Genomic DNA, 18,050 nt, shown 5'->3' on the forward strand with positions numbered 1-18,050 from the left:
ACTTGGGAAACCCCACAATGCTACCTTTTCCTTATATATATTCTTTTAAGTATCAGGACACACTTGCTGATTCTTCATTAGTCAGCTCCCAGCACCAGTTACATTATTAGAATCCCCTGGAAACTTTTTAAAACTGTATTCATGCTGAGACCCCTCAACTGGAGAGTCTCGTCATCTCACTGATCTGGAATGGGCCCCGCCTAAGCATTTAGAGTTTTCAGTTTGAATATGCAGACAGTTTCAAAACATAAGCCCAACTATCACTCGCCTCTTCATTTATTGAGACTTAAGAACGCTTTTTCCTGTCTAGATCGATGCTTCTCAAACTTTTACTTGCATTGGTGTCCTCTGGAGGTCTTGATAAAGTGAAGATCTGATTTGGTGGGCCTGGGGCCGGCGACAGGGCTCTGCATTTCTAACAAGCCCCTTGGTGAAGCCAGGGCTGCTGGCTGGCTGCTCACATTCCTCAGAGCTGGGGAGCTGCTATGTGTTTGTGACATTTTTCAGTTAATCCTGATAGGGTCTTTATCACCTCAAGGATTTAACTTTTTAATACACCATCATCCAATATAATATGTACTGCTTTCTTTTTAAAAATAGAATTAAAAATATCTTGCTGCTCATCTAGGCAGCCTTTGTTAACATAGAGATTAAACAATAAACCTCTGTATTAATTCAAGGTAATGATTTAGATCTTTTAAAGTGGTCATAAAAATACTGCACAGCTCAATGAACAAGGACCTTGTAGGTCATGTACCCGAAAGATACTTGTCTGCGAATCCAGTCACAGGAGCCTCACTTTGTGACCTTGGAAGTTTCTTTACTTCTCAGTCACTGTTTCCTCTCTGAATTGTTAAATGGTGGAAGTTACTTCCAGGCCTGCTCGAAAGATGGGTGAACTAACAAATGCAAAATGCCCATCAGTTCGTTGACCTCTGATTTAAAGAGAGGTTAAATCTTTAAGAAAATCTTTTAAAGAGATATTGCAGTACCTATATATGTGAAACCCTCAGTAGAATGTTTTTATTTTATGAGGATTTAGAAAGATTCTCTTCTTTTTCATCCTCCAACTCATCTTTTCTTGCTTCTCCCAACTTCAAGAGTAGTCTTAGGGAGAAGAAAGCACAGAAGGACAAATTGAAGCTGAAATTTGAAAAGAGGCTGATTCAAATTTGGCTTAATAAAAAAAAAAATTTGGCTTGATAATGAGATATTAGTATTTTGAAGAGATTTTATTTTATGACTCTTGCTAATAGCACCATCTCTTTCTCTTCATTCTCATAGTTTGCCTGAGTCACCACCTGATATAAGAACTCCTTACTAGGATGCTTGAAGGAATTTGGGTCCTTTGAAACCCATCAGATAAGAGAAAGACTGAGAAATAAAATATAGATGTGACTTTAGTATCATCAAAGGAAAGGCAAAAATCAAAGAAACGACCTGTATTTTTCCACTAAATAATTTGATCTTTCTTAACCAAATGCTTTTTTTTTCTAGAAATGGAACCAAAATGTATCTCCATAAATATTTTGGTCATCCTGAGAAATTATTTAATGTTTTAATGATATCATAAGATTTATAACTATGTTGCTAGTTTCCAAGAACCATAATTTTTATAATATACTCTCCAACCTTAGAGTGATGTAAAAAAATCAAGTGAGAAATTCTTCCTTACCTTCTTCTTCATGATTAGGGTAGCTGAAAATTGCATGACACAATTTTTCTGTTTGTTCCTTATCAGTGTAAAATTAGTGCAGGCGTTGTTGTTGGATGAAAGGCTGGATCTCCCCAACTATTCCAGTTTTGTTTTGGTTAACTTGCTGATTTAAAGAAATAATAACACTAGTATAATGATATATATATAAGTGAATCACTTTGGTGTACACTTGAAACTAACATAACACTGTAGATTAACTATACTTCAAAAAAAAGAAAGAATAACAGCTATCTGACTGCTTCCCATTGATAAATAGAACCAAAGTATAGCCAACATGAATCTATGTTCTCAGAGAGAGAGAGAGTCTTGTTGCAGTGCAGAAGCCTTATGAATATGGGTTTGTGTAGCAATGGGGGCAAATTGAAGAACCTCTAAGATCATTCAGTCCTTGAGATTTAATTTCCACTGCAGAACTGTGAGAAGCAGAGAGAGGTGTGCTTCTGCTGATTATCAAGCTAAAAGTGTAAATGGGGTTTTCACCAAACCAATCGCATCTTATTTTCTTCGCCCATGATGAAAGAAGTGGCCATAATCTTTCATGCATTAGGTTCTGGAAAGTGAGTCAAAGACATGCCAAGGATATGATCCTTTAATATTTACGTAGGTTAATTCACCTCTCTAAGGAAATGGCAACCCACTCCAGTATTTTTGCCTGGAAAATCCCATGGACTGAGGATCCTGGTAGGCTACAGTCCATGGGGTCGCAAAGGGTCGGACACGACTGAGTGACTTCACTTTCATCTTTGTTAGGGGGCTTCCCATGTGGCACTAGTGATAAAGAACCTGCCTGCCAATACAGGAGACACAAGAGATTTAGGTTCGATCCCTGGGTCGGGAAGATTCCCTGGAGGAGGGCACAGCAACCCACTCCAGTATTCTTGCCTGGGGAATCCCATGAACAGAGGAGCCTGGGGAGCTGCAGTCCATAAGGTCACAGTGTCAGAAATGACTGAAGTGACTTAGTACACATGCACCTTTGCTAGGGGGAGAAATAGTTTTGTTCTAAAGCAAAAGATGAACATTACCAATCTCTTCTGGTTTTTGCCTCTCTTGATTCAGAGGACTAATTCATATTGATTTCTTTATCTTTCCTCTTTAAATTGACTGAATTTTCCTTTAATAATCAAGTTTCCTATTAATAGCTGTACTGAGCAAGAGAACTAAAATCAATATGTGATTTAATGGCTCCTCCTGTCAGGGGCACTATTGATTGTATTACTAATGATTTTGAAATGATATACCATTATGCAAGTCCCATCTATTTTAGGTGCCTTTGCCAGGCACCCACAGAAGTACTGTTTTCTTTTCCTTCATAGCTGATCTTCCAGTGTCACAGTTATCAAGTACCGAAACATTTTCTAAGGATTATAATCCCAGTGCCTAGTAATACTCTATTGACAAATTTTAAGTGTTTATTATACAAATGAATGGGGTGAGACCTTATGTTTTCCACATTGATCAGCTACTCAGAATGTAGAAAATAAACCTATCACAGCAATGAAAGTGAAAAATGAAAAATAAAAGTGAAGTCGCTCAGTCGTGTCCGACCCTTTGCGACTCCATGGACTGTAGCCTACCAGGATCCTCAGTCCATGGGATTTTCCAGGCAAGAATACTGGAGTGGGTTGCCATTTCCTTCTCCAGGGGATCTTCCCAACCCAGGGATAGTAGATTAAATTCACCAAGGATCAGAAACACTGTTACTTGGGTTTTTCTGTTTATTTGTGAATAAGTGGTCATGTTGCCCTTTGGGAATGAAACTGGGAGCCCCTCCTAAAGAAATGCTTACCCTAATAGAAATACCACTCCAAGCATCTCCGCTATGCTTTATTTCTATAATAATGCATGAGATCTGGGATGGGTTGGGAGTACAGATGGAAAAAGACAAGTCAAATGCTTTTATGTAATATAAGCAAGAGCATTGCAACATGCACTCTACCATGAAGTGTCTTGATTAGGGGCCATTAGGTCCAGGAGACAGTAGTAGGACCCTTCTAATGCCCACCAGCATTTTCCCACACCCAATCATATGATGCTGATGGCTTTAGCAGTGATGTATAAGTATAGTTTATGATTACAAGGCAGTAAGATGGAAATTAATACCTAAAATGCATAATTTGGATGACAAGGTAGATGTTTGGCATGTTTTTTGAAGAATAAATTTGATCTCACTTACCAGATTTATTTTAAAATTAAAAGCACATGTATCATCAATTCCTATATCTTCTTGTGCTTTCTCTAATATTTTGTATTTTTTTGGATATTGAGGAATGATCAGATACCCTGGTGTAGTCAGAGCAGGCTGGTTATAGATATAAAGTAAATTGGTGAACTCCAGAACATAGTTCTGGAAGTTAGAAATTATTCACTATATATATATATAATATACGTGGCTAGATTTTTGTCAGACTGTTGGTAGTTTTACAAATATCTAACTGCTCTTTAAAAATGATATTGCTTTAGTCATTGACAGCTGCTCACCCAGCCTTACTATTTCAGTCTTTGCAGACAAAGCTCAGATAGGAAGACACTATCAGGTGTTCCAGTTCCTTAGCAGTGAGCCATTGGGATGTGAGTGTTATGGGGGATGTTTTTTAGGTGAGGAGCAAGGAGGAGGTTATGAGGCTCTTTAGAACCAGAAGCAGTCATTTGTTCTCACTTAGCATTAGAGGCTGGGGAATTCAGAGAAATAAAAGCAAATTCTACCTTTATTCTCCTTCATATGAGAAAAGAAAGCTGGTGATCTTTGGCATGTGTAGGTCTAAATGAAACTTGAGAGCTTTGGTCAATAATCAAAAAAAAAAAAAAAAAGATCTTTATAGAAAACCTGGAAAATTCTACCAAAACTAAATAATGTGCATGACATTAAAACTGTACGTCTTTGAAAACTCATCATTTTTAAACCTTTATTCAGAAATATTCTTGGCCAATGTTACTGAACAAAAGCTATTTTCAAGAACAAACGCGTGTTTTTGGGCTCTGAGTAAGTTGTAATACATAAAGTGATTAAACCCTTATTAATTAAAAGGTAACACTAGATTTCTTTTCAGAGTCATCAAGGCTTAGGGGAGGTTTAGATTTGCATAATATTTGCATTTGTCATACCTGCCTGTCAATCACAACCATAAGACAACAAGGTGAAAAGTGCCAAAGAATCAATTACAGGAAGAATTCTTAATGAAATGTCTTGATGTATCCATGGAGTTTGCAAGGAGGGTAAAGAGTGTATTTTGTCTAAGTTGAAACTCAACTGTGGGAGGGAAGAAAGTAGAACATCACTCCCCACCCCCACTTTAAGAGGCTTTCATCTTTAGAGAGACAAAACACAACTTCCCTTTGTGATCTAGGTGGAAAATCTGACTCACTTGAAAATGAGTTTGACTGTAGGACATTGGGTGGGGTAAGATATTTTATTTTGTGATCCTTTTATATATATATATATTATTTTAATAAAATTTTATGATTAAAAATGTTATGTTTGGAAATACAGTAAAGCAAAATGAAAGCCCCACAAAAATGATCCTCATGCCTGTTATGAAGTGAGGTAGCCTCTGTTCATATTTTGATGTGGTTTACTGATTTGTATCACAGGAGTGAATTCCAGAGCATAGCTCAGACAGTCCTATGGTTAAGGTATTTACTTATAAATATATTTTTCTTTTCTTATTGTGATCTGTGTTTTTCTGCTTCCCACATGACGATCAACCTAGTACGAGAGCTGTATTTTGACTAAAATAATTCTGTGGTCCTGGGCAGGGGCGCTGTGCATTGGATGATCTCTCTGGGCTCTCAGACCCATCCCACACCCATTCTGGAAGGACAGTCTCACAGTCCAGAAGTTTCTCAGTTGGTGTTTGTCTGGAAGTGCCGCTCGTTAACCTTGCTTTCCTCTTCTCTATGTTCCTTCTCTTCTCTTTCCTCTTCCCCTTGTTCGTCAATTTCTATTCTTCTCTGTTTCAGCAAAACAATATCAGTCAAGGTAATTGATGATGAGGAGTATGAGAAAAACAAGACCTTCTTCCTTGAGATTGGAGAGCCCCGCCTGGTGGAGATGAGTGAGAAGAAAGGTGGGGGAGCTGCTCCAGGGCTGAGCCCAACAGCTTCTGCTGGCCTGTGCCACCCCTGGATGCCTGCACTCTTCAGAACGTGACTTACAATGCACACATCCCTCCACCTATGTAACAGGGCATAGACCTCCTTGGGGCCACAGGAGGCCTGGCCTGGAGCCCCACCAGCCGGTGTGGGCCACTATGCATATGGCAGTCTGAGCATCGGCGGTGCAGTCAAGCTTCCATTGCTGGGAATGTTGATGCTCATGCTGGCTACACCCCCATAAAGCCAACTGTCTGATTTCTTTTCTTAATTTGGGGTACCTCCTGGCTGCTAAATTGAAGCAGAAGGATTTGTATCAGTGATGGATTGGCAGAGAAGATCAGTGGGGGCCAGCTGAGAGTCCCTGGATGCCCTTTTACATACTCCTGGAGGCCCATGTGTGGCCAGCTCTCCTTCCATAACATCACAGTAACATGCTGCTTGGTGAACGCCTAGCATGAGCGTGTGACTCCAACCATTTGTTTTGCCTTTGTCTTGTGTTCCCACAGGAAGATCATTACCATTAGAATATTTGACCGTGAGGAATATGAGAAAGAGTGCAGTTTCTCCCTTGTGCTTGAGGAACCAAAATGGATAAGAAGAGGAATGAAAGGTGTGAGAGTATACAAAGACATACCAGCGAGAAATTGTACTCTTCTCTCCGTGTCTCCTACTCTCACACTTAGCTCTCTCCTCTTCCTCGGCTTCCAAGTACTATACTTCCTCTCCTCTGAAGCTTTAGCAATTTCATTTCCCTTCCCTATTTCACAGTGCACCAAGAAATGCCCCTTTTCTTCAGGAAGTGCCATTTCACCTTAATTGATACCAGATTTCAGAAATAATGGAAGAGAGTTCTGCAATTCAGAAAGGATGACATAAAAGAATAATTTCTGGGTTTAGTTTTTCACTACTCAGGAATCATTCAAAAATGTGGTTCCAGCTATTAAGCATCCCCTAATATGGTAGCAGCGGACACTACTCCATACATATTAGTCATGGTAGTTGTGTCTCATGGTAAACAATAGGAAATTTCAGAAGAATTCAATAATTAGTCTTTCATAGAGAAACCAGTTTAAAAAAAAAAAAACAGTAAGAACAAAGATCTTTAAAGAGTAGCATTCGTTTTTGCATAGTATTATTCATATCATCAGATATGAAATTTAAAAGGTATAAAACCTATAGGCATATGAATTTTCTTTAATAGAAAGGGCATGATGATAGTTCATTAAGAACTTAACCCTTAATTAAGGCTGATTCTGCCTTATGCTTCAAACTTTTTCAATTCTTATTGAACTGACACATTTCTAACAAAGAAATTTTTTCTAAAAATAAAAAACAGCACAAAATTTAATTTAAATTTAAAATTTTTTAAATTTTGTTTAAAAACAAAATTTTAAAGCTGAATTTTATATCAGCTTTAAAAATAGTTTTTTTTTTAAATTTTGAATTATTCTAAAGGCTTCCCATAATTACCCTCTACTAGTGGACATTTTAAAAGGAATGGTAAATTATATCTATAAAATGAACATAGGACATATTGATTGCATTCAAACAATTGATGAGAACAGTTTAAATGGTTAAATGACCACTTTGCAAGAAATATATACTTTTACATGTAAAGGAAAAGCCAAATAGAAAAGACTAATTCCTATATAGACCCAACATTTGGGGGAATTTAACTAATCTTGCTTTTATTAGAACATTCTGGCCTCTGAGTCCATCAGAAAAACAAAGTTGGCCTGACTTAATCTAGTTCAAAAAGGTAACAGGAGGCTTTGGAATGATGGAGGAGGAGCACTGGGGACCCATTTTAACGCAGCTTATTTAATACGCTCCATAGACAGCAGGTGGAAGAAAAAGACACTTTAGAAAATTGTGTTGATTTCTTACAAAGATGGGATCAAAAATGCCTCATTAACATACAGGAGAAAGCACTTACTTCTAATTGTATTCCTCCAAAGAATTGCCTTTTATCTCAAGGAAGAGCATCTTGGATACACAGCTCTTTCAATTGTCATTTTAGTAAAATATGCCTTCATATAAAAGCAAATTAAAATTCCTTGATAGTACTATCTGCTTTTGACACCCACCAAGTGGATCTGTGTCATCATAAGTAAAGTAACTGACTTGTTTTTGAAAGTTTCCTCTAATGCCACTATGTTAGAAAACTGGTCCTGAAGAAGTAATTGTAACATTCTTATCTGTAACTGTGGAAGTAATTTATTTGATACATTTAGGCAAGTAGATTTCACCAAGATAAAGTGCTTCAGTTACAGTCTGAGTTTAAAGCACATAGCCTGTATGTCCCCTCCCCCCACCACAAGCCTTCCCCCGCTGACTTGTCAATTTCCCTGAAATTATGTGTCCACAAGAAGCGATGTGGCTGTCCAATTAGAATGTGCAGAAGTCATAGATAAGGACACACAAATAAGCACTAATTCCTGGGACTTAAGTTTTGAGGATTTAAAAGAACCTAAGCATTCCTTGATGATCAAAATATCATGCATATAGAACCTCCAGTGAGAAAACTTCACCTTGGGTCAAAACCTCATTATCAGGAGGGATGGCCAAAATGAAAGGTCCTAAGATGTTTTCTCCATTTTCATTGAAAGGTACATGAAAGGTACAATCCCTGAGATCCTGGATGATTTCAGACTTCTGTCTGTTGAATTCACTAACTCCCAGGCAATAATTTCATGAGGAAGGCTCACTCAAAGATTTAAGATTAACTTCATAAAATATTTCTTCTATATTTGGCAAACTAGATATATACACTGTGTGTAAACATATAGCAGACACGTTTTCTTAAATGTCAAGAAGTGATATATAAAGTGAATTGTTTATATATACAATCAGTCACGCCCATTTGCAGAAATTAGGGATTTTTTTTGGAAATACTCCCAATGCCACATTTACTTGGCATTTAGTAGCAGCTCCCTACCACTATAATCAGATCTGCCTGGATTTCTTTCTGCTGATATTCCTCTTACTTTCATTATTCATCTGGTCTCTTATTCTGTGTTTGTCTTTGTCTGTTTCCTTCACAGCCCTGTTATTGAATGAGCTTGGTAAGCATTTCATTTCTTCATTTCCTTTCCATTTTTCTAGGTTATTTTTCTTTTCTATCAGGTGCCACGGTAGCTTTCTGACTTATCTTTTATTTCTATTGATTTATTAACAAGATTGTTGTTTAGAGTGATTGGCCTCATAATTTTGTGGAAGTCAGATAGTTTACATTCCACTTTGAGTTTAGTATTACCTTTTTTAAAAAATCAGTGATTTTTTTAGGCATGCACAAGAATTAAATTTGTGCACTAAACATCATAACCTTAAAAGAATGATTAATGATTAAGTCATGAATTGATGTTTCCATACCTTTCTTAATTATAAATACAATTTGGGCAAGTTTTTGTACCTTGGATGGGTTGTCAGGTGGTCTGATGTCACTGGTATTTGTTATTTAGAGTGAAAATGAAATAAATGGTAACATTTATTTTTTTTTCTTTTTTAGGTGGCTTCACAATAACAGGTATGAAATTTTTAAGTCTAATGAACAAAATTTTATTTTTTACTATCTGTTCTCGCCATGTGTTATTTACATTTTAAAAAATTATTTCCCATTTTTATTTCCTTTTAATGAAGGGAAATACCTGTATGGTAAGACAATTTTTTAAAATGTTCTTCATTTTCTCCCAGTTACCCTTAAATATCAAGTAAGAACCACGTCTTACTTACCCTGAATTAACTTTTAGCTGTGGTACACGGTTTGCTCTTGCTGATGTTACACATTTAATGTTTTACACATTAACAATGTGTGTGTTGTGTTTATTTATGAGCAAATTTGTATGGAGAACCTATAATTGGTCGTGTTTTGACACTGATCAATTTACAGAGGTTCACACAGTGCTGATGTGAGGGAACTCTGCTAGATGCTCCAGAGAGTACCAGAATAAATACAGTGATTGCTAGTTTCAAGGTAGCATAGGAGTTGACATCCAAGCCAACTCCCTGGCCCAAGCTCAGGATTCTAATCATAGATAATGTCCTATTGGGAGAAGACAAAGCATGCTTTCTCTCTGCCCACCACACCCATCTGAGAAGGTTGAGCATTCTTAACATGGTAATGAATAATATATCTGCCACTTGAAGTGGATGACAAATGTTCTGTAAAAACTCAAAATGCTAGTTAAAAAATTTAAAACTCTTAAATTCAGAATGGTACCCAGCCACTGTTGATTGCATTTTTAAGCACAACTTTAAAGCTATTTCCTTATGTATAGAAGGGAGATATTTCCTTACAGCATCCTCTCTTTTGACCTTAAATATTTTTGCACACTTTCAAAATCATCCATGTAGATTTAGAGAGGGAAGTAAATATCCTAGTTTGTCTGAAGCTGCAGGTTGAAAATGTCTCTAAAGTCTGTCCTAATGGTTGTGACCTTTTCCAATACAATTATGTAGATATCAATAGTCTATTTTTTTCTGAGACAAGATAGCTGAACAAAAATATTTAGAAAAGAAACATTTCAAAAATTCTATTTGAAAATGTTATGGTGGGGGTTGGGGTTAACTTAAACCACCATCAGTGTAAACTCATGATCAGGAAGTTTCAACATGATTCTGTTAAAGTGGAACTTTCTAGATGCATTCAATTTCACATGGGCTATTGCTCTCCACTGCTTTCTCTCCAGACATAGTGTTAAATGACAAGATAATTCATAGGCTCTTGGAGACATAGAATTTGAAAAGGATAAAAATGTTCAACAGGGCAAGTGCTCATAGAGAATTTCTTAAACCTGATTCACCTGACTTTCTCCTAGGTCAAGTCTTCCCAGTTCTGCACTGCCAGTGATGCTAGTTTTGAATCTGAAGACAGGAATGTACATTTACTTTTAAAACTTTAATCTTTTCTTTTTCATCTTATCATTTACTGAAGTCTTTTTGGAAATATTCTGATTCAACCACCCAATAAGTAACCGGTCCGTGTGTGCTTTGAGGAAGGTAGGAATAGTATAGTATCTACTGCTTGGCCCTATGCAGCCTGATGCTGAGACCTTAACAAAGTCTTTAGCAGTAGATAGAATCTCTTGTTAAAATGTATCGATATGTTTGGATATCTTCCTGTTTTATCATTGACTGTGTCAGGATTTTGCTTTTAGGGGCTTCCTTCTGTATCACTTGAAGCATCTTTCTTTTTAGTAACTAATTAATGGTATCTAATTTTCTTTTCTCAGAAATTGTTCATATCAAGTTCTAGAATAACTGACTAATAATATCTAACATTTTCTGTCTTGGGTGCATGCATCCAAAAGGACAGAATCATGTCTTTCAAAGGTTTTCTACTATTTCATATACTTCATTAAACTATTTCTTATGGTTCAGACTTTAGTCTCCAATAGCAGTTTTTCTGGTGTTACCACCTCTTCCCAAAACTTGCAACGATGCAGTTAAAATGAGAGAATTTGCAGAACCCTCTGAGGATCTCTACATTGGTTTGTTCCTCTCATTTTGTATGACGCTTCTTCTCTTGAACCAAGAATATCTGGGATCCACTCTCTATAGATACCTCTGGGGAAAGTTCTAAAATGTAGGTCTACACAGTGAAAAGCAGCTGTAAGCCCTGAAGAGCTTTCCTTTGAAGTCAGTTTGAAGCTTTGAAGTCAAGGCTTTAAGACACAGGAGCAGTAGAGAAGAATTAATCTAGCTCTTGGACTTTGCCTGCAGGTTTACGCGGTCTTTGCAGCTGAGTGTGAAAACCTAAATTTAAATCAGGATATATGGAAATTGAAAAAGTCATTTGGTCCACAACCTGGTGCTTCTATTTCAGAAATGTCATTAGTAGTGGACCTTAAATGCTGGGGATGCTTTTGAAACTTGCAGATCTTCCCCTGTTGCTGCTTATCTTTACCTCATTGGAAGGCCCTTGTTGGTGCCTATGATGTAATTCCCCGTTGACCCTCCAGGCCCATAACATTATAACCCCTTATACATTATAACTTATTAGAATCTGGAAAGCATCTCTTATTCATTATATCATTTGATCTTCAACCTTACAGGATAAGGTTTTTTCTCACTTATAGGAGAAGAAATGAAGGTTCAAAGAGATTAATCAATCTGCTCCAATCACTCATCCAGGGCTCAGAGCCTGACCCTCTAACTTTACATCCACAGCCATGTGATGACTGTTTCCAGCACTTTTAATTCCTTCCTCACAACTCATACATTCCTACTTGCATCTTAATCTCATTTCCATCCAGAACCTCCACAGTGTTTCTTAAATTGACCAGTCTGAATTCCAAACAAATAAAAAAATAGGAAGACCCCAAAGCAGGGAAATTAGAGTACATTAATTTGGATATTCTTAATAAAATTAAGTATTCTGGCTCAGTTTGCAGAGAGAGGCATGTTTGATTCCCAAAACAGGCAGCTAAAATTTCACTAATTAATTAAAAATGCATAATAGTCAATATACCTCTTTAAAAGTTACTCTTCCAATCATATTATGCTTATCATATGGTAGTCTTCATAAGGCACATGGCTTTCTAAGGAAGCCAAACTATGAAAATTCTGACAGTTAAACACACGTTAGACACTCCAGTACTTGGGTTAGAAGAACAAATCCCCTTCAAGTTTAACTTCTCTTAACAGTTGAGAAAACTGAATCTGAAAGAAACACCTTGTCCAAGTATAGAAAGCAGGCATACGGCTGAGTTTGCACAGAGTGTGAATCTTATGAGTCCCAGGTCAGTTGTGGGAACTCTTGGTAGAAACCAACAGCAGGTGCATCTGTCAGTCAGATGAACCAGGGGTTTCATGAAAACCCTCAGCTAGGTAATCCAGCCAGTCATGGTGACGATGAAGCACCCTTGCAAAACCTGCCAGTGTATACAACCTTTTCCCTTCAGACTGCCCAAGAAATAAAGAAGCATTGTTTTTGGTATTATGTTACTTGATCCCCAAACAAACCTGTGATATGGACAGAGCAGGTACTACTATCTCCATGTGACATATGGGAAAGCTGGGGAAATGGCCTGCTCAAGGCCGTGTCGTTGGCACCAGTAGGCTCTAAAAGGAGCACCAAGTGCTTCCTGTAGTTTGGTGATGCCTCTGGAAGCAGGAACTTGAAGGACGTGGTTAGTACATCTCAGATGCCTGCGGGATGTGGCTGCATTCCTGTCTGGCACGTGTGCTTCATAGAAACAGTCTGGCTTGGCTCCTTGCCCCATTGACCTGCTCTCTTCTGCAACCTACAGAACAGTGACCTCTGACCACTCAATCCCCAGACTAACATTGTGTGTGCTGTATGCCTTTGGGTGTGATGCTTACTAATTCCACAGAGCTCTGCTGGCAAACCAGTGCCATCCATTCTGCTGACTTTTGCCTGTCCTTTTGCTAGGCCAGCCTGTCTTCAGGAAAGTTCATGCTAGAGAACATCCACTCCCCTCTACTATAATCACCATTGCAGGTACTCGTTTCCTCACGGGCCTTGAAAACCACAGTTAACCGTCTTCAAGTGTTCTTTGGGTCTTTAGATTTTCAGTTCAGTTCAGTTGCTCAGTCGTGTCCAACTGTTTGCAACCCCATGAATCGTGATAGAATTCAGCCCCTGTTCCCACTGAAACATTGCTATACAATGCCATGGCTTCTCTGCAGTGCTGAGTCAGCCACAAGACACCACCACAACAGCCCAGGGTGGGAAGCATGGGCCTATAAAGGGGACTCCTTGCAGAGGCCTCCCAAGTTTCAGTATATTCCAGATTTCTTGCAAATCTCGCTTCTCAGGCATGGGTTTTTTATTCCAAGTATTACGAGGGATCTTTAAAAGCAAGCTAACTTTCTTCTTGGAGTCTGCCTTTCCTTCCTCCAGGCAACATGATGTTAGCCAAATACAAACAGATGACAGTGCATCTGTGGGGTTTCTCCAGAGTGGAACGTTGACAGGGTGACTGAAGGATGACAGAACTATCCCGTATCGACAGTAGGATTAGAGCCCAGTTTGAGCTCCTTCTCCCGTGTCGCTGAGTCTCTGGATGACACGGATACCCGCTCTTCAGTTGTCACCATCACCCATCACTGGCCACGGTGACAGGAGCACGCCTCAGTAGGACTTCCCTTGTTTCTCGCATCCCACACACCCACTTAATCATCATGCAGCCCTGACTGCAGAGTTGTTCCAGAATATTCCTCATGAGCATAAATTATGGGCCTCTTGAGGTTCTAATCAGAGGGGCCAGCCAGTTGCTGCAAACTGCCAGGAGATATCTGCTCTCAGATTTCTCCCCTACTGATGAGTTTATCCCAGTATTAGTTTCTGTCTTGTCAATACTGATTTTAACCATGGCTCTTCATTATGCATTTGATCTTTAAGTTGCATTGTTTTTTTAAGATCATGATGTTACATAATTTATTATCAACTTTTCAGTAAAATAAGGTGAGTTTAAAAATAGGTACAGGCATACATACATATGGGGCTTCCCAGGTGGCGCTAGTGGTAAAAATCTGTCTACTAACGCAAGAGACATAAGACACGTGGGTTCGATCCCTGTGTTGAGAAGATCCCCTGGAGAAGGGCATGGCAACTGACTCCAGTATTCTTGCCTGGAGAATCCCCATGGACAGAGGGGCCTGGTGGGCTGTAGTCCATAGGGTCGCACAGAGTCGGACACAACTGAAGTGACTTAGCACACAAGCATACAAGCTTATGTACATATACAGATAGAGAGAGGGGGAGAATTAAATAGAGAATTTCTTCTATCTGAGAAGCCAAACTAAATTACAGCATGTGCATAAAGAAGGAAATGAAACTTACTTGACTGTATTAAAATGAGCTGCATTTGATCCAACACTCAAAGTGGAAAGAAACATAATAGTTGATCAAAAAATGTGCTGTTAAACTGTTTCCCTTTTCAATAAAAGCTATCTAAAGAGAGGACACTTTAAAAAATTGCTTAGCTCTCCTCTTTGCCAGTTTCAAAAATGTGGATAATGAATGCTAACTTATCTGTATCATTAGAATAGTAGGGCTCACTCAGTCATGTCTGACTCTTTGCACACCCATGGACTGTAGCTGGCCAGGCTTCTCTGTCCATGGGATTTTCCAGGCAAGAATACTAGAGTGGGTTGCCATTCTCTTCTCCAGGGGATCTTCCCAATCCAGGAATTGAACCAAGGTCTCTTGCATTGCAGGTGGATTCTTTCCCAGCTGAGCTACCAGGGAAGCCCATCTGTATCATTATAGAGCATTAAAAGGATTTATCCAGCTACCATCTGTTACATATAAATATCTCCTAAATATTCATGACATTTATTAAGTGAAAATAGCCTTGACTCTACTATGACACTAAGCCTTTGTGCTTTGACTTCTCTCTGCCTGGAATACCACTCTCTCCTCTATTATAATACCTCCTAGCCAGCCTTCCAGCCATCTTCACCTGCTGAGCTCCTCTATACATGCTTCAAGGCAAATTTCAAGTATCTCCTCTCTCTTAAAGCTTTCCTTGATTCCCTGGGGCAGAGGGAAGCTGCTCCCTCACCCTGACTCTGCAGTCCTTAGCTTGTTGTAGCAGAAGTTGCCCGATCTATATGCCTCACTTCCCACTGGACCATGAGTTCCTAGAAAAGGGAATGGGATTGGAAGGCCTGAGTTTGCTGACATATGGTAAGAGTGTGAAGACATGTGTGAAATGATTGAATAGTCTTTCTATGCATAGAGCAAATAAGAGACTTCTCTAACAGTGAGTTGGACAGTCACATGACAAATACTTAGTAGGCACCTACTACTTTATACTACTACATCATAATAGGCTCTGGGGAATGTGAGGGCAATTCAGAGAGCAATGAGACATACTCTTCTGTCTTGTTAAGTTTTTATGCAGGATATTTGCATGTAAGTGTGGTTTTTGGAGAAGGAAATGACAACCCATTCTAGTATTCTTGCCTGGAAAATCCCATGGACAGAGGAACATGTGGTCGCAAAAGAATCAGAGACTACTTACTGACTAAACAATAACAACAAAAGGTAGTTTAAATACAAAAAGTAGTACATTAGAAGTGTCCATGTTTAATATATACACACAACAAATACCAAGAATTAATTTATAGTGGTCATTCCTAAGCAAGTCAGTTGAAGGATATTTCATGCAATAAGAGGTAGAGTTTTGAAAAATAAGTAGGATTCAGCTAGATGAAAATGGGGAAGCTTTTCTAGATGGGTAGACAGTAGGGTAAAGTGTGGCATTAAATTCAAGTCAAGTCCGGAAAAAGTGTGTAGAAGAAAGTAATATAAACAGGGTGCCCTGCTTTTCTTTAGTTTGAAATCCATTAAGATATTCCTAGATTTTGGTCATTCTCATACCTCTTCTGCATTCCTTCCTTTGGCTTCATACCAACTATACAGTTATGTACTTCATGTAATTTTTTGCCTCATGTTTTTACTTCACTAAATTTGTTAAAAAAAACACACACATGCACAAAACCAAGTCACTAACACTAATGGAAAGCTAGTATTTGTCATAAATACAAAATAAGGTTAAAAAATTTTAAGATGAAAATAGTTACTAACTTTTAGCTCTATGCAATCCAGTGCTCTATGCCTAAGACATGTTTTCTCTTTCCTAAAGGATAGAAACCCTAATGTCAGGAACTAGTTACAGATGTAACAGCCCCCAAACAAGCATGTCTTCATCATCAGAAGGACTCAAAGATGATTAAAAAATGGAATAACCTTTTTGCTCACTACATGATTTGATTTCATTGACTGCCATGTCCATATATTTAATGGCATGTTCCAAATTATTTCATTTTGTGAAATGCAGTTTAAAGTAATGCCACTGTATCACCTTTCTTTTGTAATTTCTCTATATTTTTCTATCCAAATCAACTTGAGTCCCATTAAAAACAGCTTCCCATTTGTAAATAAACTGTTAAAAGGGAACATAGTAAATATTCTTCCCCTAATGTCTTGTAATTCAAATTAAAATCCAAGTGGCACTTTCACTTTCATATAAAATGCTAGCAGTGCATCTAGCCCACCTGCTGCACGTTCTAGCAATCAACATCTGGCCTAGGAACTAGTTTCCTGCATCATTTGCTGGCGCATCAGATGGACCCACCATGGCACTGTCCCTCGGCAGAGGGAAGCCACAGGTCTTTGGAGGGGAAGGGAGTTGTGAACTCCTGCAACAGCTGATGCCTTGGTGCAAAAGGTGAGGAGTCTGGGCTACAAGTCATTCCCACCCTGATCACTCCCCAGTCCACAGACTCCCATTGCAGGCAGTTTGCCTAGAAGGTTCTAGAAATGAAGGCATCAGGGCTGCAGTCTTTCTGTACCACCGATACTAGATCCTTGTCAATGAGGTCCATTCAGCTCAACTGTGAGGGGACGTGGCCTGTCTTGTTCCACATCTGAAGCCTGAAGGACAGGGGGCTGAGTGATTATAGGAAGAGTGTTTGTCCTTCACATGTGCATGGCCTTTTCAATCTGGGATTTATCCTAATGACCTTCACACAGAGAGGAACCAACTGTGAGCTTCCCCTCATTAATGGACTCTCAAGTCCATTAACATTTTCTTAGTACCCACCTGTTTCTCCTGGAGAGTAAACTGCTTGGTAGTTCTGGAAATAATTATGCCCCCATGGTGAATAGTAGTCACTCCCTGAAGGCCTCACGCTCCCTCTTCCTTGCTTCTTTTAAGATTAATGTGATCAAGGTCCTCCCAACCCATCAGCTTTGCACCAGAGAGAGACAGCCCTGGAGTACAGGCATCTTACTAAATGGAATGCATGGATGCCTAGCTTCTTAACTTGCAGTAGAGACTCTTGGCAAATAAGGGGCTAAGATAAGAATTTCCCATCTATCATCTGTTTGCCCCTGGGGCATTTTCTGTTGCCTCTTGAAAGTAGAGAGGAGGAGACCGGATTCTTTCACCTGGCAGCTTTAACTGTGTTTCCTCTTGGTCATGTGCTAAAAGGATGTGTACAAACGGCCAGGGGAACAGGCATCCTAGGCAACACCTGGGTGATTCCCTCATCAGAGACACTGAACGGCAGAGTTTTCCCCGGGATATGATCCTATCAGTTGCTTTTCCTGATCAGCTCTTTGGCTGGTGGTTAGTTTGTGAGATGTTACGATCCCTTGCTGTCACAATGATCACTGACCCCACAGGTCAGGCATCTGTCCCGTTCTCCCCTCCCTGCAACATCACCCCAGGGACTTCTAGTAGGTCATCAGGACTTCCTTCCT

At 39.0% G+C, this 18,050-nt stretch overlaps 1 protein-coding gene across 7 annotated transcripts in view; it reads left to right on the forward strand.

Moving 5' to 3' along the window:
• SLC8A1 (solute carrier family 8 member A1) overlaps positions 1 to 18,050 on the forward strand; it is a 442,272-nt gene that overhangs the window by 346,470 nt on the left and 77,752 nt on the right. For all 7 annotated transcript variants that reach the window (XM_061155536.1, XM_061155533.1, XM_061155539.1 and 4 more), the window contains exons 3-4: positions 6,319 to 6,422; positions 9,321 to 9,338. In XM_061155536.1, coding sequence (XP_061011519.1) covers positions 6,319 to 6,422; positions 9,321 to 9,338 — 122 coding nt within the window. The remainder of the gene's footprint in view (positions 1 to 6,318; positions 6,423 to 9,320; positions 9,339 to 18,050) is intronic.

This window comes from Dama dama, chromosome 11 (genome assembly GCF_033118175.1).
Source record: "Dama dama isolate Ldn47 chromosome 11, ASM3311817v1, whole genome shotgun sequence".
Taxonomy (NCBI): domain Eukaryota; kingdom Metazoa; phylum Chordata; class Mammalia; order Artiodactyla; family Cervidae; genus Dama; species Dama dama.